Source organism: Jaculus jaculus, chromosome 3, assembly GCF_020740685.1.
Source record: "Jaculus jaculus isolate mJacJac1 chromosome 3, mJacJac1.mat.Y.cur, whole genome shotgun sequence".
Classification (NCBI taxonomy): domain Eukaryota; kingdom Metazoa; phylum Chordata; class Mammalia; order Rodentia; family Dipodidae; genus Jaculus; species Jaculus jaculus.
The window spans coordinates 1,223,991-1,250,905 of NC_059104.1; the positions used below are offsets into that span (position 1 = coordinate 1,223,991).

The window sequence follows — 26,915 nt, forward strand, 5'->3', positions numbered from 1 at the left end:
CCTGGCTGCCCAAGAGGAGGTAACTTTGCATACCTGGGGAGGGGCAGGGTGACTTTGTAAGTGCCTCTGGCCGGGGAGCCACTGGCTGCACGGGCCTTGTCTGTTTGGCTGCCAGCTTCTTCAGGCTGGCCTGCCTGCGATGGAACATCTCCTGCATGCTCTCTTGCTTCTGAAACACCTTTTGCACATGTTCCTGAAATGAGATAGTTGCTAAGATGACTTGCAAATGTTGGTGCCATTCACTAAAAATACCCACCACACAGAGTGTGTGTCAGCGTGTGCAACTTTATGAGACAGTCTCCTTCAACAACGCACCCTGATGCACCCATCTCCAGTTACTATGGGTGGAAGAGTGTTTGGCCTGCTGGAGGGCAGGGAGCTGGCTCCAGAGCTATGAAAGGCCACTGCAGAAGGAGAAGTCAATTTCTGCCCGTTACCACAGGGTAGACTCAGGACAGCTTGCTGGGGGTTAGACTAAGCCAGGCTTTGGTGCAGTACCAGAGGCCCTGTGATACGATCAAGATCCCAGTGAATGTCACCTCACAAAGACATATTCATTGTAAGAGGTGTTACAGGTAGGAGGAAACAGCTTTTGCAATAAAGGGAAGGCTAAACTTGGTGCCCCCCACCACCTCTGCACTTCTCAACACTCCTGTCTCCTAGGAATTCATCAGAGTTCTTCCAGACACCCCATGAAGTGGCTCGCCAGCAACCACCCAGCCCCCGGCTGTGGGAGCAGGCGAGCTGGCGTTACCAGCAGGTCCTCGTTGAGGATGCAGTCGTACTCCTTGTAGATGTTACTGAGCTCCTGGATCTTATTTTCTGCACCGGTCTCCAAAAATTTCTCAATCTCCTGCAGGGCTGCCTCAGCGCCATCCTGGGACTGGCATTTGTCCACAGGTTGTGAGGCAAGCAGGAAGATGCCCTCGTCACACCATTTCATGGACTGGAAATGAAGCATGGCTGTCAGGTGGGGTGCTGGGGAGTGGGGCTGGGCACCCCCACATCCCCCTCCCTGACTGATGCACTTGCAGGACCAGCTGAAATGCTCTGCCACTAAACCAAGGGGGCCTGGATGGAAAGCTACAGCTCAGAGCTGAAGAGATCATCTGGGGCTGGACACAGCATAGGGGAGGGCAGCTGGGTGCAGTGGAACTACTGGGAAGGCTAGGTTCCAAGCCCTTCTAGTCAATAGCTGCTGGGTAAATGAGTCCATTTGGACCAGTGCTCTGGGTGGACAGGGTAGTGGATGCAGAAGAGAAGGGTGTGAATTGCCAGGAGCAATTCTCATTAGCCCAGCAACCAACTCCCTTATTGGTGTAGGGCAGTGGTCAGTTTTTCCCATGGGCTCAGTGGGCCCAGCTGAATCTCCTACCGTCTCCAGGAGGCTGTGCAGCTCCAAGGACTTGTTGAGCAGCTCCCTCCTCCTGCAGGTCTCGGTGGTGAAGTGGTCGCAGAGGTGCTGGAGCTCCTCACACTTGGGGTGAATGGAGTCCACAGCATAGTGCTTGTTCTCAATGAGCTTCTGGCCTTCTAGTGACAGGGCTCGGGCCCTGTCCACGGCCACCTGCAGGACACAGCCACCCCCAGAGAGTCAACTCAGCTCTGTGTATAGAGGTGAATGGGTAGCCTAGTCCTATAAGTGTCTGTTCTGGAGATGGGCCATGGACATCAAGTTTGTGTACTATAGCTGACAGAGGGCCACCTAGTCCCCAAGGCATTCTGGGGCCAAAGTTCCTGGTGGTCGGGGAGATATTGGGGTGAATTGGCCCAGAGGAACCACCAGTTTTTAGTCAAGATATTATGAGAGATTTTTTACAAAGGAGCTGAGGAGGATACTTTGGGGTCCCTACGCCCTGCCTATGACCCCCCCCCCCTTGGGAGCAACATCAGCTTCTACAGATTGGAAGCTCAGGTCCTGTGTCCTCTGAGTAGCCAGGTGACCTTGTGGCCACCATCCCCCTCTGCCCATGCCCGGCTCTCACGCTGGACTTCTCCTCGAAGCTGGTGAGGTCCTTCAGCAAGTGCTGCACATGTGCTAGGCTGTTGCCAACATCGGTGAAGGTGGCTATCTTCTGGGACACGGTGTCCAAGGAAGTTTTGACCTGCAACAAGAGTGCCAACTTGGAACACCCATGTCTCCAATGGGGCCTTGCCAGGAGTATCGGGGATAGTGATCCTGGAAGCAACGAGTTGGTGAGGGGCACCTGGGCTATGCCACTCAGGCCTGCAGGCTCCTGGCTGTGGCCGTGCCATGGCCTCAGCAGCTGGGTTCATGCTTCTCTGTGCCTCAGCCTAGCATTGCCTATGGGCACCAAGGCCAAAGGGATAGTAGTGGGATTAGCGCTGATGTTGGCACCAGTTTCTTGGGCTGAGTGTGGCTTGCGGCCTCTCACAGTCATGGAAACTTAGTGAGAATTTCTCAGAAGTCATCTTAGGAGTTACCTCAGCTCTTCTACCATGGCTCTGCCCCATTTCCTTACTGGACTAGTGCTGCTTCTCTGTCTTAGGGTACTCCTCTGTTTCCCTCCACTGGAATGAAGCTCTGCCTACCCCAGGGCCTTGGCTAGTTCTGGCTCCCCTAGGCCTCAGGAAAGGAGGTAGGATATTGACCCAATCCTGGTGCCCTGAGTATGACATTACTGGGAGATGGGGTGAAGCATCATAAGAGGGCATCTGACCATGATACAGGGCCACTGGAAATTGAGGAGAAAGCAAGATGTAGGATCCCAGGCCTCACAGATCACACTGCTAGGTGTTTCCATGGCCTGAATCTCTGGGTTTCTGCTAGGAGGAGTTCTCAGCCATAGGCAGAGATCTAATGACAGTTGAATCTCTCCCAAGCAGAAAAATGATAAAAAGGAGAAGAAAGCTGGGCATGGTGGCACACACTTTTAATCCCAGCACTCAGGAAGCAGAGGTAAGAGGATCACTGTGAGTTTGAGGCCACCCTAAGACTACAGAGTGAATTCCAGGTCATCCTGAGTTAAAGTGAGACCCTACCTCGAAAAACAATAAAATAAAATAAAAATAAATAAAAGGGAGAAGAGATGCAACTTGCCAGCATGTGCAATGAAGGAGGGGCAATCACTAAAGTGCCCACAAGCAGGCAGGAGCAAGTGTGGACACAGATGTCTTCATGCAGAGGACGGGACAAGCCCAGCTCCCTGATGGTACACATCACACCTCACTCAGCATGAAGGAGCTCCTCCCACAGCCCTGAAACTGCTAAGGTTGTCCACTGATCATTTCAAAGGTGAAATCTCCCCAGAGAAACCTCCAGGCCAAGATGGCTTTCCCAGAGTATTACTCCAAACAGTTAAAGGATTTACACCAATGTATACAGTTTCCAGAGAATAGAGAAGAGAGGGCACTCAGTTCATTTTCTGTCGCTAACATCTGAACACTAAAATCAGATCAAGACAATTAAAAAGCACTTGGGAGGCAGAGGTAGGAGGATTGCTATGAGTTCGAGGCCACCTGAGACTAGTGAATTCCAGGTCAGCCTGGGTTAGAGTGAGACAGTACCTTGAAAAACCAAAACTAAAAACTAAAATAAAAACAAAAAATAAGGGAGAAACAGAGCTGGAGAGATTGCTTAGTGATTAAGGCATTTGCCTGTGAAGCCTAAGGACCCAGATTCGATTCACTAGTACCCGTGTAAGCCATATGCACATGGTGGCACATCCATCTGGAGTTTGCAGTGGCTAGAGGCCCTGCCATACCCATTCTCTCTCTGACTCTTTAGCTGCCTCTTTCTCTCTCTCTCAAATCAATAAATAAAAATAAAATATATTTTCAAAAAGGAGAAGCTAAAGATCAATGTTCTTCTGAATATCTGAATATAGATGCAAACATTAACAAAATACTATTAAATTTAATTCATCAACACATAAATATACCATGCAATGGCCACACACCATGACCAAGTGTGCTTTATTTCAGAGATGAAAGGCTGATAAAGACTTTGAAATCAATCAGCATGATTCTTCATATCAACAGATCAAAACAGAAACCACATGATTCTTCAACCACTTCAGAGAATACGTCTGATGAATTAAATACCATTCACGATTTTAAAGTATCTAGAGAAACACTTCTCAACTTGATAAAGAACACCCACAGAAGCCCACAGCTAAACACAACATCTTGACATGAAAGCTGAATGCTTTCCCATAGAGGGAAGGACCATCTGAGTGTGAGGAAAGGGGAAAGGTGCCCACAGCAGGGAGGATAGAGGGAAAACAAGTAGTATGGAAGGAACTGACATCCAAAGACTGAAAATGAGCTGCAGCCAGGTATGGTGGTACACATCTTTAATCCTAGCATGTAAGAGGCTGAGGCAGGAGGACTGGAGAGTTCGAGGCCAGCCTGGGCTACAAAGTGAGAATCTGGTTCCAAAATAAAATATGGCAAATGCTTAAAAGTGAGCCATGATCAATCTTTACACTTTCCTTATGCACAAATTAACACAAATAGGAAAGAAGGCTTAGGGAACTGTGTTTAGAATGTAGGACCAAAAGTATGACCCTTAAAAGGAGAAACTGGTAAATCAGCTGTCATTAAAATAAAAAGCTACTGGGGGCTGGAGAGATGGATTAGCCATCAAGGCACATGCCTGCAAAGCCTAAAGACTCAGGTTTGATTCTCCAGGTCCCACGTAAGCCAGATGTACATGGTGGCACATGTGTCCTGAGTTCATTTACAGTGACTAGAGTCCCTGGCATGCCCATTCTCTTTCTCTCTCTCCCCCTCTCTCTGTCTCTAATAGATTAAAAAAAATCTGAAAAAAAAAATAAAAAGCTACTGCTCTGTGAAACCTGGGTAAGAGAGGAAAAGATAAGCTTCATATGGGGTGAAAAGATCTGCCAACCACTTACCTGTCTACAGATTGGCATCTACAGCACATAGAGAACCCTCAACACTTAATAGTAAAATAAAACCACAAAGCCAAGTCCAATGATGTCAATAGCAAGAACCATGGCACACGCCCTAGAGCACGTGTGCACAGTGTAGACACAGAGGTCACCCTGAGAGTGAGTGGGGATATGGCTGAGCTGGGTCACTCATGCTCCTGCAGGCATGTAGGTGTCATAGCACTCTTGAGAACAGTCTGGTAGCTTCTTAACATTCAAGCCTGTGACTTACATTTGACCACTTGCCTCAGAGAATGAGAACACATGCCCACACAGACATGTGCACGTGGATGTCTAAAGCAGATTTACCTGTGGCAGCAAACCTAGTGGATCCATTTGTACCATGGAATGTTACCCAGTCATAAGAAGGAAGGGACTAGAGGTACTTGCCACCAGGTGGGAAACCTCTAAGAATTGTGCAGCCAGTCCTCAAATGGCACCTGCTTACATAGTGTCCTTGCAATGGCATGGTATACTAAAGAACAGATGAGTGGTCCCAGGCTGAGAGTGTAGAAGGGTCTGGAAGAGATTTCATTTTATTTTGGTTTTACAAGGTAGGGTCTCACCCTAGCCCAGGCTGACCAGGAACTCACTCTGTAGTCTCTCAGGCTGGCCTCAAACTCCCAGTGATCCTCCTACCTCTGCACCCTGAGTGATGAGATTAAAGGCATGTACCACCATGCCTGGCTGGTACCGTGAATGTCTTGCATCTATTGCCTCGATGTCAGAGTCTACGCTGCAATGCCATGCTGTGGTTTGTTACCACTGGGAGAACTGGCGAAAGGTCCAGTGATCTCTCTGGATCATTCCTTATAAGCACACCTGCTCTGGAATGACTTCCTTAGTTCCCCATAGGAAGAACTTACAAGCCATCACCTGGGTGTGCTCCCACAGTGTCATACATACTTGCGACGCCGCGTCCGCCCTGCCGCCCTGCCACTCACCTCCCGGAAACCCTGCTCAAAATGCCGCAGCTGCAGGCACTGCTCCAGTTTCTGCTGATGCTTTGCCCAGAACTCATCAAAGGCAGCCTCCGTTTCATTCAGCTGCGCTAGGAGCCTGGGAAAGAGGAGGAGCCAAGAGTGAGGAGTCCCAGGGCAGCCGGAGGGCGGGCCGTCTCCTCCACAAGCTTTCCTGAGACCCCGGTGTTGATCTCATGTGCTAACTCCGAGCTTCTCAGGGACCCCTGAGGCCCACGTACATGTCAGACCCAGTCCAGGCTTGAGCTTCCCTTCCTGTGCTCCTTTTTGCAGCTCACTGACTTAGCTGAGTTGAATCCAGTGTTAATTCCTGAAAGGCCAGGGCTTTCTATGAACAACCCTGGGCCAGGATGAAGCAGCCATCAGCTTGCTGCCCATTTGGTGAGGAGGTCTGAAACCAACGTCTGCCACCATCACTATCAATGCAGGATCTCAGCTGGCCAGGGATCAGAACTGGGCACAGAACTGACCTAGACCTCCTCTTCCTACCCTCTTGCCACCCTGCCACACATGCCCAGACTGGCTCATGTGACTGATGAGGAAACTAAGTCTTAGGGGAGTTGACAAGGTACCTGATATGGAGCTGGCTGGATCTCTTACTAGTGAGCCTGGGCCCCCATCGAGGTGGAGGCCCCTTACTCTGTGCCTCTCCCATGTCTCTAACACAGCATGCTTATTCTGTGTGTGACTATGGCCAAGTGGGAGAAGACCACATAAGAGCCAAGAGAATTGGCAATGGGCCCAGGCCTGTTTGCTCATCACTGGGACACCAGGCAAAGCTTCATCCATCCAGGTACTTTGACCCTAACCTGACACCCACCTAACCTGTAGCATGGTGAGGACAGAGTGTGAGAAGCAAGATAAATTCTGGGTATCTCTTGGTACTAGGGGCAAAAGGGCTGGTGGGTGTGGACAGATGGTATGTTGCTCTGTCCTCTTTGGATACAGACCTAGGTAGAAATACACAGCCTGGGGACTGGAGAGCTGGCTTAGCAGTTAAGGCACTTTTGCCTGCAAAGCCAAAGGATCCCCGTTTGATTCCTCAGGACCATCGTAAGCCAGATGCACACGGGGGTGCTTGCACCTGAAGTTCGTTTGCAGTGGCTGGAGGCCCTGGCATGCCCATTTTCTCTGTCTCATAAATAACTAATACATACCTACATACATACATACACACACACACACACACACACACACACACACAAACACACACATATATAAAAGAAATACACAGACTATATCTTTTACTGTGATAGTAAAATGCATGCCTTAGTACCCATGGCCAGTGCTGAGAGCCAGGAGCTACTTTCCTATCCACGAAGACCAGCTGAGGATGTGAAAGCCATAGGACTCTAAGGTACTCTGTCTACTGTTCTGCCCGGTGATGTTTCCCTCAGCCTGTGAAACTGTTTGCTTTGGAATCCCTTGCCTTATGGTGTGTGGGGGGAGGGGCAGTGCTGAGGTCCACTCTGAGCTCTGAGAGGGAGACTAGCCAGGGGTCACCTGCTGGGGCCTGTTTTGACTGTCTTGTCTATCGGCCTTGAACGTTCACAGTGGCTATGTGTCTGCAGCATTCCTGGCACCTTGGCCAGAGCACAGCAGAACATAAAGGCTGAAGCCTCACCTCTGCACGGTGGCCTGATTGTCCAGCTCATCTTGGTTCACACTGTGTGCCACACTTTCTGCCAGCGGCTCCCTGAGGCTCTCGAGGATGCTGCTCCCCTCCTTCAGCGCCAGCTGTAGGTCCTCCTGCAGAGACCGCACGCACACACAGAGCTCAGATGGCAGTCCACGACCGGCCTCAGGTCTGGCCATTACCTACTGCACAAGGAGCCCAGGAGGTGGGCAGTGGGAGGTGCCAAGCACCGCGGGGGCAAAATTGCCTCTTTTCTGTGATCGTGCATGCACAGTGCACTGAAAATTGGTGAGGAGCCAGGTGTGGCGGCGCATGCCTATAATCTCAGGACTCAGAAGGCAGAAGTAGGAGGATCAATGTGAGTTTGAGGCCAGCCTAAGACTACATAGTAAATTCTAGGCCAGCTTGGGCTGGAGCAAGACCCTACCTCGAAAAACTACACATACACACACACACACACACACACACACACACACACACACACATACACAGACACACACAAATGGTGAGGAGGCAGCTGTTAGGCGCTGCACTCCTGCTTGCTCAGGCAGATCTAGGGTTACAGGTCACATGGGCCACAGGGATAAGGTAAAAATGTAACCAGAAACCAGGCCTTCTAACTGTCCCTCTCCTGTGGCTAGTTTTGCTGCATGAGCAAAAAGCCACTTACCAAGGACTGAGTGGCATGTCCGGCAAATATGGGACACAGTCTTTGGGACACACAGCAAGTTACAGCCACCTGGACACCATGGTTTTAAAGCCAGCAAAGGAACAAGTGATTTCAAATGTCTTCACCCCAGAAAACCATTCAGACATACGGTGCAATGGGTATTTCATACAGAAAACTCAACCACCACTTTATCAGCCACTGATGAGAGAGGCCAGGCCAGAAACCCTTCCTGGTCACACCGTAGCTGCACACCCAACAGGAGAGCCGCTGGGGCCCTGGCTTCATGAGGAATGAGGAATTTTAAGTCCCTCATGGCTACGGGCTGCTGGAAGTGGTCCTCAGATGCTCACACTTTCCAGGGCTCATGTCACGGCTTTGAAAAGGGGCATGGTCAGCTTCTCAGGGCCTCAGCAGCAATGTCCAAACCCTGCTTCCTTCTCAGCCTGGCCTGATGCCCCCATGGATCACCTAATGTCTTGTGCGCGGGATGCAAGAGCCATGCTCTGAGCCTCCCTCGGCCGGGCAAACCGCACCTACCTTTGCCTTGTCCTTCTTCTCTGTGTGCGCGCTGAGCACTGAGCTCGTTGACTGGACGTCATTGGGCAGCTCCGTTTCAGCCAGCTCGGTCCCGAAGGCCTGTAGCATCTGAGCTGTCTGCTTCACCATCAGGGCGAAGCTTTCGATAGCCTTGGGAGGAGGGAGACACCGTCACACAGCCCTGCACACTGCGCCTGGTCTGCTGCTGTGAAAGCTGACACCGTGCAGAGCAGGAACGGTCCTCAGAAAGGGGAGAGCGGCCCCCAGGCATGTGCCAGCAAACACCTTCTTCCCATGGGGGTCTTGACCTCACACTTCTTCAGAAACGTACCAGGCAGGGTTTGCAAACATCCCCATCACCTAGGGTTTCTCTGCCTCCTTGTTAAGAGAGAATGAGTGTTGAAACCACAACCACAGGGTTGGTGGGGGGTTGCTGTTTCTTTTTCTTTCTTTTTAGTTTTTGTCTCTAAGCCAGAGAAAGCCACTCCTGAACTTATTACTCATGTTATTTCTTTACAATGACTAAGGCCTACTGAGACCATCTCCTCATTCTTGGGGAAGAAACTTTAGTTACTGTGAGCATGTTTTTGGAAAAGACAGTGTTCTCATATGAAAACAATCTGCTGGGTTAACTTTGAGCTGGTGAGAGCATAGCATGTGGTACCCAGCATGTAGCACCCAGGCCCACTCACCGTGCGGTGGCACAGCCACCGGGAGTGGCAATAGTCCAGGGTCCCCCCGAGGTCCTCCGTCAGCTGTGACTTATCAATGTAGCCGTGTAGTTCTGGCACAGAGCTCAGCATTATGACCTGCAGGAAGGAGGGACTCATGAGGAGGGACCAAGAACAGGCTGCAGTGTCTCTCCCCAGGAAGCAGAGGCAGCAGGGGTTGCTCTCCGGCTTCTGACTTGACTAGGTCTCAGCTCTGCCCCTCCTGCTGGTGGATCTTAAGGCACACTACTTATTAGCCCTGTGCCTCCACTTCTTCTTCTGTACAGTGGTCAGACAATGATGGACCTCACTGGGTGGGGTGCAAGGACCTAGTGAGGCCACTGGACACATGCAGAACTCTGGCTAGGGATCCTGCAACAGATGGCGATGACATCAGATGGGTGTCAGCACCCTCCTCTTACCAGGGGAGTGCAGCAAGCCAAGTGAGCTCTGTTTTGAAAGAAGACAAGTTTTGCCCTGGCTCCTGCTGGGGACACCATGAGCTCATGTAGGTCCCAGGGAGGATCAGTTCAGCACTACAAAATCAGGCCGTGGTCTCGGCAGAGGAACTGACAATTCCGGAGAGGTTTGCTTTGTGTGGCAAGCTGTGGTTGTGGTGGCCACCCAAGCTTTTCACACATGCCTCTTCACCTTTCTGTATTTCTCTCACCCCCTTTTTAGGCCATTCTATCCACAAATTTTAGATAAAAAATACAGATTTTGCTTTGTAAGCTGTCAGGCAGATAATAAAAAATAGGTCTTCGGAGCTTACTGCAGATGTCATTTGATACCAAGTCATGTATTATTAAACACGGAGTCAGTTAAAAGTGGAGGTTCTCCACCAGGGGGTGAATTTGCCCCCCTAGGGACATCTGAAGATGTCTGGAGGCAACCTGGGCTGTTATAATGGGGAAAATGTCCCTGGGGACTGGAGGGATGAGGTCAGGGCTGCTGCAGAAACCCCACTATGCATGGGACGATCCCACAGGGAGGAACTGTTCAACACACTGTTAAGCAGTGTTGACCCTGAGGACAACAGAAGCCTAGCTTCCAGCTAAAAGTGTAGCAGATTCTCAAGATGAGCTAGAAAACGGAGTTCTTATCAGTGCTGACCTGTGAGTGAGGTGCACAGGGCCCAGGGATACTCTTAGAGTGCTTACCTGATTGAGAGCAGCCCAGGGCAGTAGAGGGGGTCTTTTTTCCTAATGGGGGTGTAAGAATGTATGGGCATGTGTGCCAGGGCCTCTTGCTGCTGCAAACCAACTCCAGATGTATGCATTACTTTGTGCATTTGGCTTTACAAGGGTACTGGGGAATTGAATTCAGGCCAGCAGGCTTTCCAAGCAAGCACCTTTAACTGCTGCGCCATCTCCCAGTCCATGGTTTTGTACACTTTCTAACAATGACCTTCTTTAGACAGTCCTTCCATACCCTAGAATAGGCTAAGATAGGTCAGTGAACCATTGCAAATGATAGAATGACTTCTGCAAATCATTTTGGACACCTGTTAATGCAACAGTGCACTTTTACAAAGGAGACCACACACAGCTACAGATGACCTAAGTCTTATTTCCTGTGACACACAAAGACAAGGACACCTGTTCGGATGGCTTGCTTGTCAATGGTGGGGAAGGGTCAGCCATACTGATGTCTGATTCTATGGAGCATGGTCCCTGAGAGCAGTATGAGGCTTAGAGTCAAGGGCCATGGGTACAACCCCTGATGTCAAGTTAAGGGTTGGGAAAGGAGCCTCCAGCTGGGTGAGGTACCTCCCTGAATGGCTCTGCCCTTCACTATCCAGAGGGAGTTCCAACAAAGGACATGAGGGTACAGCGTCTTCCCACAGACCTGGGGCCTGTTCTTCCTAGGGCCACTGAGGTAGGAGGAAGATCACAGTGACCTCATCTGAGGTCCTGGGCTGTGTAGAAGGTCCTTCCCTCCAGATCATCACCCTGGTAGTTGGAAAGGACTGCTGTGCAGAAGGGCAGGGCAAGGATGGCAGGGAGAGCCTAGGGTCTATTGTGCCTGTTCCACTCAGAGAAGGTCTCCTGCCTGTTTAGGGCAGAGGATAAGGAGCAGTGCATGAGGGACTGGAAAGAGGGGGTGTCTGGCACCTAAACACCTGGAAATAGGACTGCTTAGGTTATTCCATTTGCAAAAGCAAGCTAGGAGGTCCTGTTGGGCCAGGCACTGGCCTCTGTATTCCTGTTCTTTGTGAAAAGCTATGAACTCACAGAGTCACTGCATGGCAACTCCCAGCAAGAACTGTTTACAGGGTGACTGCCACATGGGCTACAGTCAGGCTCCATTGGCTTCTGAAGTGCACGGGGTTTCTGGGCTTTTACAAAGCTTTATTATTATTATTATTATTTTTAAGATACAGTAGGACAATGCTAGGCAGGAAAGGAGGGGTTTTCCCATCATAGAGTAATGAAGATGAGGTTTAGCTGCTCTAGACCAAGGTCTAGAGTAGATGCCTGGTCAGCAGTTCATACCGCCTTCCCTGCCCCCACCCCAGAGGCACTTGGGGTGTGCCCCTCGCTGTAGGCTGGCAAAGGAATGTCCTGTTACCCATGGCACTCAGATGAAGTCTCATCAGGGCTGAGCCAAGGCTGTGGCTTGGCAGGTATGGACCATCAACTGGAGTGGGCCAGGGCCCAAGAAAGGCAGGAAGCATTGAGCTGTGCCCTGGCAGAACCCAGGGAAGAACAGCTTCCGAGTGAGTCCTGCAGGGGTTTTATTTGCAGCCACAGCATGGGAGGTTATTCCTTGAAAATTTCGATTGTCACCACTGGCCAAGAATGCAATTAAGCTCAGATGTGCAGACTCAGCTGAAGTGGGGTACTCACCGGCACCTTCATCTTAAAGTCATCTCTGTTGAACTTGAAGGCGATGTCAGAGAGAGTCCTCTGGAAAAATCCCGTCGGGCGAAGAACAAGGACGAGCTGCAGGTTTGCTGGGAAAGACGCCTGCAAGACAGGAGAAGAGCTGTGATGGACATCGTGGATGCCCGGGCTATGGAATTACCTGATGCTGAAGCGGATGGGAGGCTTCTATGTTGAGGAAGCTTACAAAGATACAAGCCAGAAGCATAGTCCAGTTATCATGGGTTGGAACATAAGTACCACATATGGGAGCTGAAGTATTCAGGGTAGACTCATCTATAGGAAGAGTCATCCTGAAGACCCGTAGCCAAGTAAATGATGTGGCCAGTGATCCGGAAGCCTACAAACCCCGGGAAAGGCAAGCGTGGACACAGGAGGAGAGGGAGGCAGAGGCTGGGCTGAAGTTTGCTGGGGACACCTGAGGCTGAGGCCAGGGAGGAGCAAGGAACAGACCCTTCCTCATGGCCTTACCCACACCGCATCCCAGACACTGAGCCTTCACAAGCACGAGAGTTTCTGTTGTTTAAACCACCCAGACCGTGGAACCTTGTCACAGAAGCCCAAGGATGCCCATACACTTGTAAGGAAAAAAAAAAAAGCAAGTATATGCATCACCTGAGACAAAGACCAAGCTCAACTCCCCAGCATGCCCGCACGCACTGCATCTTGAATAGGCGCACAAGTGTCCGCCTCTCACAAGTTGTGTGACCTTGAGTAAGCTTCACTTTCCCCATCAGCAAAATGGGGATGAAGCTGGCCCTGGCTCTTCATACTCTGGATGTGGGAGTGATCCAGGCATATGTGCCACAATGTGGGTGCTCCGTGGAGAGCAGTGATGGCATGTGGTGAGGCTGCTCTGGAGTCCAGGCCACGGTCAGCTGTGAGGTCCAGAGAACAACTGAAGGCTCAAGTTTCATCCTGAGCCATGAAAGGCAGGAGGGGAGGCTTGGAAACAAACCTAAGCTCACCCAAGGTCATGGTTAAATACAATCCTTGACCAATACAAGCCCTCAGATTCTAACAAAGTACCAGAATTAAGACATGATTGAGAACTCACTCAGAAAATACTGATTTTCCAGTGGTGCCTTAGAATCTAGAGTCCAACCTGGACAAGTTGGTCCTCAGAACCAACTAGGGACCTGGGCGCACTCGAATAGTTGAACAAGACCCATTCCTCCCCACAGTGCATAGCTAAGGGCCAAAATCATGTCCTATTACCTGTGGTTGGCCTTCACTGAGGGCAACAGGCTCTGGCTTTGCCCTGGAAAAGAACACTCCTTTATGACTCCATCATCCTGAATCCTCTGTCCCCAGAGGACCCTCAACATGGTTCTATGCACATCCCCTGCTACATCACAGTCCTCAGGCCCCACATACTGAGAAGTAGGCACTGCACCTGGTCAGAGATCTTCCTGAGGAGATACAGGAGCAGGGTGCTGGGAGTTGCCAGGGTCTTCCTTCAGACAGTGCCCTTCAGTTCATCCTGTTCCTCTGCGCTACCCTAGCTTCCCTCTACTTCTCTGCCCCACTGTGGCAAGGATGCTGAGGTATGCCTCCATCCATTCTTCCTACATTCTGCATTTGCATGCCCAGTTAGCTGGAGGCAGTTATGAAGACTTATTCCTAGTGATTAGATGCCCAGGGAGAAGGCCCATGCTTCCGCTGTTTACTCTTCAAGTGGACAGAGCCCAGCCTTGTAAAGCCAGAAGCTCTGGGGCAGATTCTGGGCCGCTTAACAGGATTTCCAAACCTGACCTCTGTTAAACTGGCCATCACTATTTAAAGAAACACCGCCAGGACCTTCCACCTTCCTGGAGGTGATAAAAGTCACACTTCTCTAGATTTCAGTCATCCTTGTCACCCAGATCCACCCCTCACACAAGACTGGCTCTGTAAGAACCTGTAAGACAGAACAAGAACCTGTCCCTTCCCTATAGTTTCCTTCCAGTGATCTCCAACGTGATAGGCCCGAGGCAGCCCCCAGTCTCCCATGTAACCCCTATCTCTATGCAGGATCTCTGTTATTGAATCTTTATATTAAATAGAATAATTGTGCAAGTCTAATCAGCAAGTACATTAGTGATGTACTCACATATTGTGAGTGGAAAGAGCAGTACATTTTCTCCAGTTTAGAATCAACCATTTGCATTGAAGCTGGGAAAAGATCTAAAATAAAGACTATCTTAAAATGTAGATATAAATAGATGGAAGTGTTGGAATGGACGCTTTAAAACAATGAGATTTTGTAAATTACTCGATTATGTGTAATTGCAAAATTATAATAGGTTTCTATGTAGTATGAAAGAATGCCATTTTTATGGGGTTGACTGCAAAGGACTTAGGAAACAGTATAGGATGTTATGGCCTAGCTTCTCTCAAGGCCCAAAGACTTATACACCAGCCTAATGTTCTGTATTTAACAATAAACAGAATAGCTGAGTCCTAACCAATCTTTTTTTGGTCTGATAATAACCAACAAACAAAAGTTTATATGAAAACATCATTTGAAAATTTATATCTCAGTGCTAACTGGGTTTAGTTCAGAGCCACCCAACCCTGAGGCACAAACCACTAGCTGTGGAGGTCTGAATGAAGGCACTACAGGTTCCAGCCACAGGTGCACACACGAGACCAGCATTAACAAATTGTGAGGTGGGGGGGCTCAAGGTGGCTACGCACCACTTACCTACCCAGCTGCACTTTCCACACATACATAGAGCACATCCTCATGGACTCCGTGTTAAGCAGACCTCCCATATATGTAAACTTGTGCGACAACGGAGTCTGGGACTGTTAGGAAAATGGGGCAGTCGGAGGACACCACACTGCCAGAGAACCAGCTCTCTCTCATCTCCACCCCAACTCACCCTGTACCTGCGTCTCTTCCTCCTGCTCCTGGCAGAGCCCAGACTTTGGCAGAAGCTCTCCTACAGGGGTCTACAAGGCTGTAGAGCTCACACTGAGTGCAGAGAAGCACTTTGCCTACTATTATGGTCATCCTGTGTCAATTCTTCCTTGTAGGGATGATAGAAGCGCTGCCCCACTCCACCCACCAGGCGGAGACAAAAGTGAAGAGGCGCTGGATGGGCTGATGGGCAAAACTGCGAGGATGTGGGATACAGCATGAACAGGATCCCGTAGGTGTAGATGGGGACCAAGCATCACCCACTACAGGCCGCCTACAGAACACAGCTATGCAGCAACACCCAATGTACCCTCAAGGTGGGTCAGAGATCCCATCTTGTAGATGCTCAGCCACAGGGTGGAGGACTGCTGAGGAACAGGCTCCTGACCTTCCCCAAAGCATTGCCACAGACAAACTGCTGGTCACAAACAGGACAGATGCCTAGTGAGGAGGTCCGGAGAAACCATGCATGGGACAAACAGACACCTGGTGCCAACCAAGGTTCCTGCGTGGGTCACTAGCTGGAAACCAACTTGAAGGGTTTCTGCAAAAAGACTGGCATTAGACCTTTCCAGGTGTAAGTGCTATGGAAGATGGAAAGCGAAGTCAAATCCATCAATGAGGAGGAAATGAACAGTAGAGCTGGGATAACTGAACACCACACATAACCCTTCACTGGGCCTTGGACTTTAGGAACAGATATAAAGGGTCTGATTGAGGTGAGGAAATCTGAATATACATTTCAATATGTTTTTGGTTTTTTAAATTGTTTATTCATTATAGAAAGAGAGAGAAAGATGTAGCTAGAGAAACAATAGGCATACCAGGGCATTCAGCGACTGCAAACGAACTACAGAAACATGTGCCACATTGTGCATCTAGCTTATGTGGGTCATGAGGAATCAAATCTGGCTTCTTTGACTTTGCAGGCCAACGCCTTAACTGCTAATCCATCCCTCCAGCCCTTTTGTTGTTGTTTTTTGAGGTAGGGTTTCACTCTAGCTCAGGTTAATTTGGAATTCACTATGTAGTCTCAGGCTGTCCTCAAACTCACAGCAAATTTCCTACGTTGGCCTCCCAAGTGCTGGGATTAAGGGTGTGTGCCACCAAGCCTGGCCCCTCAATATTGAATTTTGAAGTATGTTCTGGCAATTATTACTATAATAAGTATAATAATATTGGCATTACCTTCCTAAGTGGGCATAGTGCATAGAAGCATGGCTTTGTTCTTAGTGGGCACATACTTAAGTATTTATGGATAAGAGGCCACAGTGAATGCAACCAGACCTCAGATGGATTGGCAAGCAGTGTGGGAGTTCACATGCGGGCCAACCTGTGCATGTGGAAGGTATGTGCGTGTCTGTGTGTGGCTGTGTCTCTCTAAATGTGTGCATATTTGAGGGCATATATATGGCTACATGTCTGTGTGTGTTTGTGTGTAGGTGTTTGAGTGTATGTGTGTCTGAGTACACATGTGCATGCATGTGTGAGTGCGTATGCAGAGATGAGTCTTGAAGGGACTGATGTAGTCGCCAGATAAGTGGGAGATGTTTATATCAATTCAGCCCACTGGGGATACAGCTCAGGGGTATAGCAAACGCTCTCTGTGCACCAGGCCCTGGGTTCAATTCACAGTACCACAGTAACAAGAGACAGAAGACGCTTCAGCCCCCTTTCCTCCAACTTTTAAAAAATTTTGTACCATTAAAAACAGACTGCAATGACCCCAGAGCACTAAGACACTGCTGGACCCAGACAGACTAAATAGTACTTTAAATTCAATTTCTTTGAGCCAAATATGCTAGGACTCAGATTTAGGTTGGATTAGGCAAGCTCTGAACATAAATAGGTACCTCTGTTATGAATTTCTGGTGCTAACATATATACACACATGCACAGACACATAGAAAGACACAGAGATAAACAGATATACAAAGACATGCACACACACAGACAGACATACACTATTGTAGAGGGCTAGATATTGACATAACATCCACAAGAGGATATTCAAGCGTTTTGAACTTATGTAAGGATTCCCTATTTAAACTTGGACTCAACTGCTTGGTAGAGGGAGATGCCTGGATTTTCAGCTTTGGGTCCTGTCACCTCTACTCACTGGCAGAGACCAGGAACACATCTTGCTCCCCAGCACAAGGGCAGATGAGTACACACTTTGATCCGGATGGAATCTGATTTTAGGAACTCTGGATTATGGACCTTCTGGTGTCTCATTTTTCAATTCTAAGCCAAACTGAAGACATCCAAAAGAAAAAAAAGAACACCCCAAAGCAGGGGACGCTGACGAACGACTCATGAGCCAGCACAGATGGTGACTAAGAATAGCCACTGTCTCCGAGCACAAGCATTACGTAAGTGTGGCTCTCACAGGAGCCCAGGCGTCAGGAGACAAGATGAGCTCCTGCGACCCTCTTGCTTCTGCAGCATTGGTGATACCCTGAGAGGGTCCTGGTGAGACCTTGCGTCGGAGGCACCTGCTTGGAGGCCCTCTGAGGGCCTGTCTGGCTGCCTAGTCCTCGGACTCACCTGGATAGAAGCAAAGCTCAGTCGCCAGCAGGAGCCCCTGATCGGGTGCCATGGCCACATCAGTGCACCATGGGACACATTCAGAGTCTCTGAAGCATGAAGCCACCCCTGGTATGCTTCCCTGTGTACAGTGTGTGAACCGAGCCTGGCCTCTCTTCACCTGGTGCCACACAGAGACAGACTCTGCTCTATCTACACTGCTCCTTGCCAGGTGACTCGCAGAGACCGGAGGTGAGGACAGCTGAGAGGATTAGATGGGGCCTCCTGCACCGGCACCGGCACCGGCACCGTCTTCTTGGCCTCTCCTTGGCTTCTTCAAGCAAGTTTGAAATGGATCCTCCAATCAGAGGGTTTCAGGCTTCAAGTCTCTCTCTCTTTTTTGAGGCAAGCCCAAGTAGCCTTTTTTTTTTTTTTTTTTTTTTTAATGAGAAAGAGCGAGCGAGCGAGAAAATTGGTGCACCAGGGCCTCCAGCCACTGTAACTGAACTTTAGACATGTGCACCAATTTGTGCGCATGTGTGACCTTGGGTGTCCGGCTCTCGTGGGATCTAGGGAGTTGAACATGGGTCCTAAGTCTTCACAGGCAAGTGCCTTAAGTGCTAAACCATCTCTCCAGCTCCAAATCTCTTTTTATGTTTACCTCAGCCCCTCATCAACTCCTGCCTGACCCCTGCCTTCTGTCCTATGCTCACAAACAGGCAGTAACCCTTCCAGAGAACCTTACCCGGGGTGCAGGCCTGAAACAGCAACAGTCAGGCTCTTGGGTTTTGCCCCCCACACTGGGGGCCTCAGCACCCTGCTGCATGCTGCCTTCTACCCCCAGCCATAGCACCCTCGTGGCAATGTTTCTTCACCACTCTGCATGGCTGACTTTGCTCACTTCCTCGCCCATCTCCACAGCCCTGGTGTGACCCTGGTGCTCAGAACATGTGCTGGATATGGAAACACACTCCTTGCATTAACACCACCAGTCACTTCTGATAACAAGAAATCCCTGGACTTCAAAGAGAATTCATGACAATATTGCTGAAAATATGGCAACTTCTGCTACTTCCAATCTTGAGCTTGTGAACTCTGAGAATTGTGGGGAAAATTCATTATTTTTATTATTCTTTTGAAAACCTTTTTTGTTGTTTTTTTCTTCCAAATTTTTATTAACAACTTCCATGATTATAAAAAATACCCCATGGTAATACCTTCCCTCCCCCAACTTTCCCCTTTGAAACGCCATTCTCCATCATACCTCCTCCCCCTCTCAATCAGTCTCTCTTTTAATTTTGATGTCATGATCTTTTCCTCCTCTTATGATGGTCTTGTGCAGGTAGTGTCAGGCACTGTGAGGCCATGGATATCCAGGCCATTTTGTGTCTGGACAGAGCATGTTGTATGGAGTCCTACCCTTCCTTTGGCTCTTACATTCTTTCTGCCACCTCTTCCGCATTAGACCCTGAGCCTTGGAAGGTGTGATAGAGATACTGCAGTACTGAGCACTGTGTTTTTTTTGTTTTTTGTTTTTTGAGGCAGGGTCTTGCTCTAAGCTCAGGCTGACCTGGAATTCACTATGTATTCTCATGGCTTCAAACTCATGGTGATTCTCCTACCTCTGCCTGCTGGGTGCTGGGATTAAAGACGTGTGACACCTTGCTCAGCTGAAAACTCATATTTTTATAGTGCAAGAAGTGATAGATGCGCACAGACCCCCACTGCTGAGCCGGCCTGCTTCTCTGAGTTCTAATTCACAAAGTAATTCTTTCTTTTTTCCTCTTTCATTCTCTTGTTTGGATGCCAGCCAAAATCCTTAGTATGCTTGCCCTGAACCCTTTCAATAAATCTCCCTTGTTTTACACACACACATACACACACACGGATCAATGCACCCTGGGCATGGTGGTGCACACCTGTAATCCCAGCATTCTGGAAATTAAGGCAAAAGATAGAGTTCCAGACCAGCCTGGGATATAGAGTGAGAATGTTATCTCCAAAATAAATAAATAATGACAATAATAGCAAGTAAAACAACAAAAAACCAATGCAATAAATAATGCAAATATTTTTTAGTTATGGTTTTTCATAAAACAAAGTTTTAGCTGTGTATGGTGGTGCACACCTTTAATCCCAGCACTCGGGAGGCAGAGGTAGGAGGATCACTGTGAGTTCGAGGCCACCCTGAGACTACGTAGTGAATTCCAGGTCTACCTGGGCTAGAGTGTGAGACCCTACCTAGAAAAATGGATTGATTAATAAATAAATAAAAATAAAACAAAGTTTTAAAGATGATCTGGCTTGCTTCAGAGATGCACCTGATTCTAAACCCAAGGATAGGCCAAATTATATTCACACTCAACAACGGGAGCCCAATCTACATCATGGTGTGCTTGGCTGCAGGCTCTGCTCTGCTGTTATATGGGCTTATAGAATTGCTGTAGTCATAAACAGTAATCTATATATTTCCTAAAAATACTTGTATTGGAAACCTCCTGTCATCTAACCCAGGAGGGACCAGCTAACCATCAGAACACACTGTGATGGTCTCTTAAGACAGGTGACTATGTGGGTATATGTGTGATGTGTGTTCAAAGGCATCATATGGTCAAGCTTGGGCAGGGAACCAGCCACTTGTAGGTATATGGGTGTACCTCAGTGAAGGAGGAAGAAAAGCAAGAGCCAAAGAGGAGGAGGGAGGCTGGATAGATGGCCTAACAGTTACAGTATTTGCTGGTAAAGTCAAAGGCCCCAAGTTTGATTCCCCAGTGCCCACATAAAGCCAGATGCACCAGGTGGAGCATGCATCTGGAGTTCATTTGCAGGTGGCCTAGGCTTCAACAGATGTGAAGTGGGTTTGGTGAAGGACTAGGTGGCTGCTGGGGGAGGCTGCTGTCACCTACATGGGCTATGCTGTGGTCAGGCCAGTGTGAATGGGAGCCTCACAGTGCCTACCTTGGATTACTCGACTGACTAGATGTACCTTCCAGGGCACATGGCTGGCCCAAGCTCCCAATGAGAGGATCTAGAGCAGTCTGCTATAGAATCCTGTGCAAACTCATCTGATTTGAAATGCAGGTGTGGACACATGTCTGTAAACTGTTGATGTGCGACCAGAAGCAACTTTCCAGACCTCTGGGGACAGTAAAGCCAGGAGAATAACTATGTGAGACCTCCCCTCCGCCCCAAGGTGTTCTGATTCATTTCAGATCAATGATGGCAAGGGGAGAGCATTTGTCCATCTGTCAGGTAATGTCAAGGGACTTGATCCCACACACCTTTGCAGAGGTGTGAAGCATGGTGCTCACAGCAGGGCTGGCCTGCACTGGGACCGCGGGCTGTCCGAGTCCCAACAGCCTTTGAGCTTTGATTTTCCTTTAAGATGAGATAAGGCAGCCTGCAGTGCAGGAATGGGTTCCTAAACCACAGCACAGCAGCTCCTTAAGGAAACCCTAGGTGGGCTGTGCCTGTCTGACCCGGGCAGGGGGCTAGAAAGGCTTGACTCCATGGATTTGATTGCCTGGAGGCCTTGGGAGCACCTGAGAAATCACAGCCCAGGACTCTGGTGCTTTGGGCACGCTGCTGGCAAACAACCAAACTTTGGGTCCTTTGCAGAGCTGTGGCTGAGAGGTGGGGAGAGCGAGTGTGGGTGAAATCAGCTTAGAATAGGCACCTCATATCAAGTCTGTGGGTGTTGGAGGAAATAGTTGCTAAAAATAAAATTTCTGTTGGTTAGGTCTTGTTCCTCTAAAATGATGCTTGCAGGCTAAAAAACCAGCAAGCGCCACAACTTTTCTACCATGGAGGCAACCTGTAGACCCTGTCTGACAACCCCACAGCTGTAGACAGTCTCTGGAAGGTTCCTGCATGCTGGGAGGGCTTTCTAGGGGCACGAGGTATCTTGGGATTAAAGCTAAGGAATAAATATCCCTAGATGGAAAGGAGAGCCACTTAGGAAAAAAACTGCTCAGTTTAAGCTCCAACTCCTAGCCCACAGGCCACAGCATGCTCTACAACTTGCCTGATCGGAATTCCATACTCCATGCTGGACAATGGGAATCACAGCAGCTCCTAACAGTAACTGCCTGGGACAACACATATGCCCCACAACCTGGGACCCCTGTGGGCCTTGCACAGCTCAGCCCAGTTCCAACAGGGCCCTCCACTGCTCCACTGGCCACCTTAACACTCTTACCGGACCCCCTCCCCAAAGCCAGGGGAAAAGAGAGGCTTGTTGCCACCCACCAGGAATACACAGAGCCTGCGTGGCACTTACAGCGATTCTCAATACTGACGCCTTCACTGAGGTCCATTTGTCCTGCCTTCGGTCAATGACTAGGATGAATCCGATGCCAGCATCTTGCAAGCTGAAACGAGGAAAACACTTCAGAGTCAGCATGTGCAGGCAGGAAGCCTGGCTTCCACGCACCTCAAGCACACCTCACATCGATGACTCTACCATCCAATGCCCTCTGTGCAGCAAGCCAAAGTGCATTCCAGGGAGGGATCTTGGTAGAGGATAGGTCTTCTGGGGACCTGTGCAGCCCCCTTTTGCAATTCCCAGGACTTACTCCTATACAGAGGAGGACAGATTATTTTCCATGTGGTGCTTATTCCCAGCCTAAGATCAGCCACATCAATTCACAGACCAGCAGAACATCTGTCCTGGAGCACAGCAAGAGCTAAGCCATTTCCTTTCCTGGGCAGACAGCTGACTGGACCTTCCACAGCAAGTGTTAGACCCACACATCACGTTAGTCCTAGCATCTGAGACCCCTTCTTCTTCCGCATTAAAAAAGGGCTCCTGATGGCAACGCTACTACTTTGAGAGAAAATCCCCAAGGCTTCTGAAGGCTCCACAGTGTGCAGGGGGCGTGGGATGTGAGTTCTCGTCCTAGGCAGTTGCTGCAACATCTGTGATAAAGGCAGGGCAGCATTGCTCCCGTGTGCGGCATGTCCTCTGCCTCTCGGCTCAGCCTGCCAGCAGAAGCCTGAGTCACAGGGTGGAAGTAGGAGGTCTGCTTCTGTTGGGTAATTTTACATCCAAGCCAATTGTGCGATGCCAGCAGCTGCCACTGCCAGCCAATCCCCAGCAGAAAGGAAGGAGACAGGCTAGTGCAGGCACTGGCTCGAATCCTGATTTCCAAATCTGTAAACGTATGTATGTGAGCTGTTTCTGGGCTTTAGGTGGAAGTCAGGGTTGTATACAGCATTATCAATTATGCAGTCTGCAGTGCTCTGCATGCTGAGACTCCATTAAGAGACCCTTCTGACTCCCCGGTTTAGCAATATGACAGTGGTGTGGAAAACACGTGTCAGTGTGCTGTTGACTGTCCACTCCTCCCTAGAGAATCAGGATTCCACATGGGAGCAGTAACTTGGTTCAATGACCACAAACAATTTTGGGTAAGTGCTCATATAAATGAGATTTCTCTCAAAACAGCCTTCTGTTGCTGATGGGTTGATCTTCGCCTACCTGGCTGGTCCCACTGGGACATGTATGATGCTGGCTCTGGCCCTGGGAGCTGCAGGAACCTTGTACCCTGAGGACCAATAGGGGTTCAGCCCTCCTGTGCAACCCTACACCCAGCTTCCCTAACATGGATAGCTCCTGTTTTCCTGTTGAGTGAATCCAACTCTCCTGCCCTCCTCTACAACACAGTCTACAACCTAGCCCGAGGACTTCCTGTGATGACACTGGGCCTCTGGAAGGTGGAACCTTATGGTTGACTCACCATGACCACCTCTTTCTTTTTCTGCAAGCATGAGAATAATTATAGCATCTGCCTGTTTGGGGCTGGTGAGAGTCAACTGCAAATCCAACGAGAATGCCATAAATACAAATATATGGCTGCAGTCATCATTTTTTTTCAGAGCAGCAAAGCCTGATTCAGTTTCTCTCCTTTTTTGGAAACAGCTTTGATTATAGAGGGAACACAGCCTTTCTGCATTCTCTCCACAGTCCCTGTGAAATCTCTCCAGAACTTCACAAGAGGCCCGGCATGTGATGCACCCGATGAGCTTCTGAATCCAGGAAATTCCCTTTGGTGGCACAAAGTTGGGCCACACAGCCCTGGGCCCTCACCCCATCCAGCCTATGGAAGGAACTTGGTGCATCTCTCACTGCAGGACTGCAAGTCAACACCCGGCTCAGCGGGGACGACGCCTACCTGCCCATATGCCCAGGTACAGCGATATCACAAGATATCTCTGAACACTGGTATCACAAGAAGGCATGTGTTTTGCATAAAAAAGCAATGACTAAAATTTAGGGGGGTAAAAGCACAGAATTTCTCAGAAAAGAGACCCCACTACACTCACACACCCACTGCAACAGCTGGACTATTGATCTTTCTTTGAACATTAGAAGGGAGGAGGAATCAGAGAACAGATATCTAACACAGTTAGATACAGTGTATCCTAGGAGGATACACTGTAGCATAGGCCATGTATTTGCACAGTCTACGCGCTGGGCTGGCTTGCGGCCTGATGACCCCGGGTAGGAAGGCAGCTCTCCACCAATTCCACTGCCCAGCTACTCAGCCAGTGAGGCCCTCGGGAACCCTGAGGGCACAAAGCTCCATCAGGATCCCTGCTAGCCTGGGCCAGGGCCTTGTGCAGAGAGAGAAATTTTGTCTTTCAGTGTGACTGTAAGCCAGGCATGGCATTAACACATTTACAATTCTTCTCTAAGGCCACTTGGCAACCCATGAGGTTGGGACTTCTTGTCAGGCCCTGAAGAGCCTAGAGAGAGAGAGAGATAAACCTGCCATGCGAGGTCACTAATTCAATGGCGCTGTCATCTACGGCCACCCAAGCAGGAGGAAAGCTTGGACTAAAGCAGCCCCTTCCTCCCTATTGTCCTTGGCAGCTTCCAACCCCCAAGCATACTAAGACCCAGTCCCTGGCCATGTGTGCCAGGGCTCATCCTGCCACCAGTACCTCCTTCCTACCATGCCTGGGGATGTTGGTCTGCTGGGAGAGAAGGCTCAGCTGCAGACAGCCCTATCATCACGGCATTTCTTCTCCCACACCCCAGTTAGTCAGGCTGCAAGGGCTCCTGGGGGATTCAGCAGGGAGCCACCCAGGGCCCAGAGACCACTGTGGTTGGTTTTTCTAAAGGCCGAGAACTGGAGGAGGCACAAGCAGGCGCCTCATCATGTTCTTCAATGTTCAGGCCCTGCTTGTGAACCTCCACTGGGGGCCCAGCTCTGAGACAATGCCTTGGAGGGGCTGTGCAGGCCTATGGTCTCTTTTGGCCAGATATACCCCCCCAAAAAAGATGTTTTGTGACTTTGAGATTTTCTGGAGCCTTCTCAAAGGCTATCGCTGCTCTAGTTTTGCAGGCTTGGGGCCTGACCCCAACTGCACAGGTTGGGAGCAGTGAGTAGAAAATAACAGATACAGGGCCAGGCACTGCCCTGCAGTAGATGTGGACTCCTAGCTTCATGTTTTCCCAAGGCCCAGCCCATATGCACCTCGTTGCTGGACCCAGTAGGGGCAACATGATGTATAACTTCATCTCAAGACAGGATAGGAAGTAGTGAGGGTCAGACACCTCAGAGCCCTGTGACATCAAAGAAGAAAGCCCCATCACCCTACAAATAGATTCATGATGTGGTTCTCCACAGGATATAGTTGTCACCATCTTGAAAAAAAAAAATAAACCACAGAATTTTCTGGGCATAGTGGTGCACGCCTTTAATCCCAGTACTTGAGAGGAAGAGATAGGAGAATCTCCGTGAGTTCAAGGCTAGCCTGACACTGCATAGTGAATTCCAGATCAGCCTGAGCTAGAGTGAAACGCTACTTCAAAAATAAAAATAAAAAAACAACAAAAACAGAAAGGCAGAATTATGATGATCTGTAAAAGACCCTCACAAGGCCAGCCTGTTACCGTTCCCTCTTAGAACGAGGAACTAGGGAAGTCACTGTACTCTCACCTGAGAGTCTAGCCACTCCTTTCCGCCTGTCCCTCCCCTGGTTGCATGTGGTCTTGGGAGGTATAAACTATACAGGAAGTAGAAGGTTGACTGAAGGAAGACCTTATCTATGCAGACAGAGGCTCTTCACCTACGCAAGGGTAGGATCTTTCCAAGGCACGGTTGTTTTGGGGTCACCCACACGTACGTAAGCCCAATAAACTCACTGGTTAACCAAGCTGGTCTTGGATGGGAGTGTTCTTTGGTCTGTTGTCAGTGAGCAGAGGTTTGTTCACGCCTCTCCAGGAAAACACAACGGGAGCTGGGAGTAGGCTGGTAGCATTCCAAGGCCAAACAGCAAGAGTGAGCTCTGCGCCTGGGGCTGAAACTGGAGCACAGGGCCCATATCCTAAAGCCAGAGCCGGCTGGGTACTGGTCCCCAAGTGTGAGGTGTTCCCATGTGGGAACTCTTAGGAGAAAGAAGCCAGTGGGTGAGGTCAGGGGTGGGTGTGGGGACTAGAGAGTGGGCAGACATGTGGAGGCGTGAAGGTCTGAGGACTTGTTCACCATGGAAGGTTTCTAAGGGATCTTATAAACACACACCATGTCTCAAGGTACCTGGGTGCTCACCATATCTTAGTGGCATCAGTATAAGAGCAGACCCTAGAAAACAATGTGCAAGATTTATAAACTAGCCAGGAGTGGTGGCGCACGCCTTTAATCCCAGCACTCAGGAGGCAGAGGTAGGAGGATCGCCTTAAGTTCAAGGCCACCCTGAGACTACATCATGAATTCCAGATCAGCCTGGGCTAGAGTGAGACCCTACCTGGAAAAGAAAAGATTTACAAACTAATGGGAAGAATGAACAGAACAGAACCCTAATGTGAGGCCATGTCCGAGCTCCGGCTTTCAAGACTGTCTGGCTGACGGTGCCCTCATGTGGCCAGTATGAAGCCACACAGGCAAGGAGGGCGTCTAAGCAGGGTGCAGATGCAGAACAGCGCAGGGCCGCTCCCACCCTCTCACTTCCTCTCTGGCACCCAGGCCTCAGAAACTGCAGCTGCTGCTGGTCACCCAGGGAATCCTAAGCACATGAAAGAGTGTGTGGAGATCCAGCCAGGGCTGTGGGGGGTGAAGGTGGGAGTTCCAGGATAACAGGGCTGTCTTACTGGGTGGCTTGTGTGAGTTTGGGAGTTTTAAGCACAGGATTGTCATCACAGGGCCT

At 49.6% G+C, this 26,915-nt stretch overlaps 1 protein-coding gene across 16 annotated transcripts in view; it reads right to left on the bottom strand.

The window, feature by feature from the left end:
• Mcf2l (MCF.2 cell line derived transforming sequence like) overlaps nucleotides 1-26,915 on the bottom strand; it is a 169,879-nt gene that overhangs the window by 24,177 nt on the left and 118,787 nt on the right. For all 16 annotated transcript variants that reach the window (XM_045145132.1, XM_045145134.1, XM_045145133.1 and 13 more), the window contains 10 exons: nucleotides 22,045-22,135; nucleotides 12,299-12,418; nucleotides 9,432-9,548; nucleotides 8,740-8,889; nucleotides 7,521-7,645; nucleotides 5,861-5,975; nucleotides 1,986-2,105; nucleotides 1,376-1,567; nucleotides 755-946; nucleotides 34-193 (listed from right to left, as the gene is read on the bottom strand). In XM_045145132.1, coding sequence (XP_045001067.1) covers nucleotides 34-193; nucleotides 755-946; nucleotides 1,376-1,567; nucleotides 1,986-2,105; nucleotides 5,861-5,975; nucleotides 7,521-7,645; nucleotides 8,740-8,889; nucleotides 9,432-9,548; nucleotides 12,299-12,418; nucleotides 22,045-22,135 — 1,382 coding nt within the window. The remainder of the gene's footprint in view (nucleotides 1-33; nucleotides 194-754; nucleotides 947-1,375; nucleotides 1,568-1,985; nucleotides 2,106-5,860; nucleotides 5,976-7,520; nucleotides 7,646-8,739; nucleotides 8,890-9,431; nucleotides 9,549-12,298; nucleotides 12,419-22,044; nucleotides 22,136-26,915) is intronic.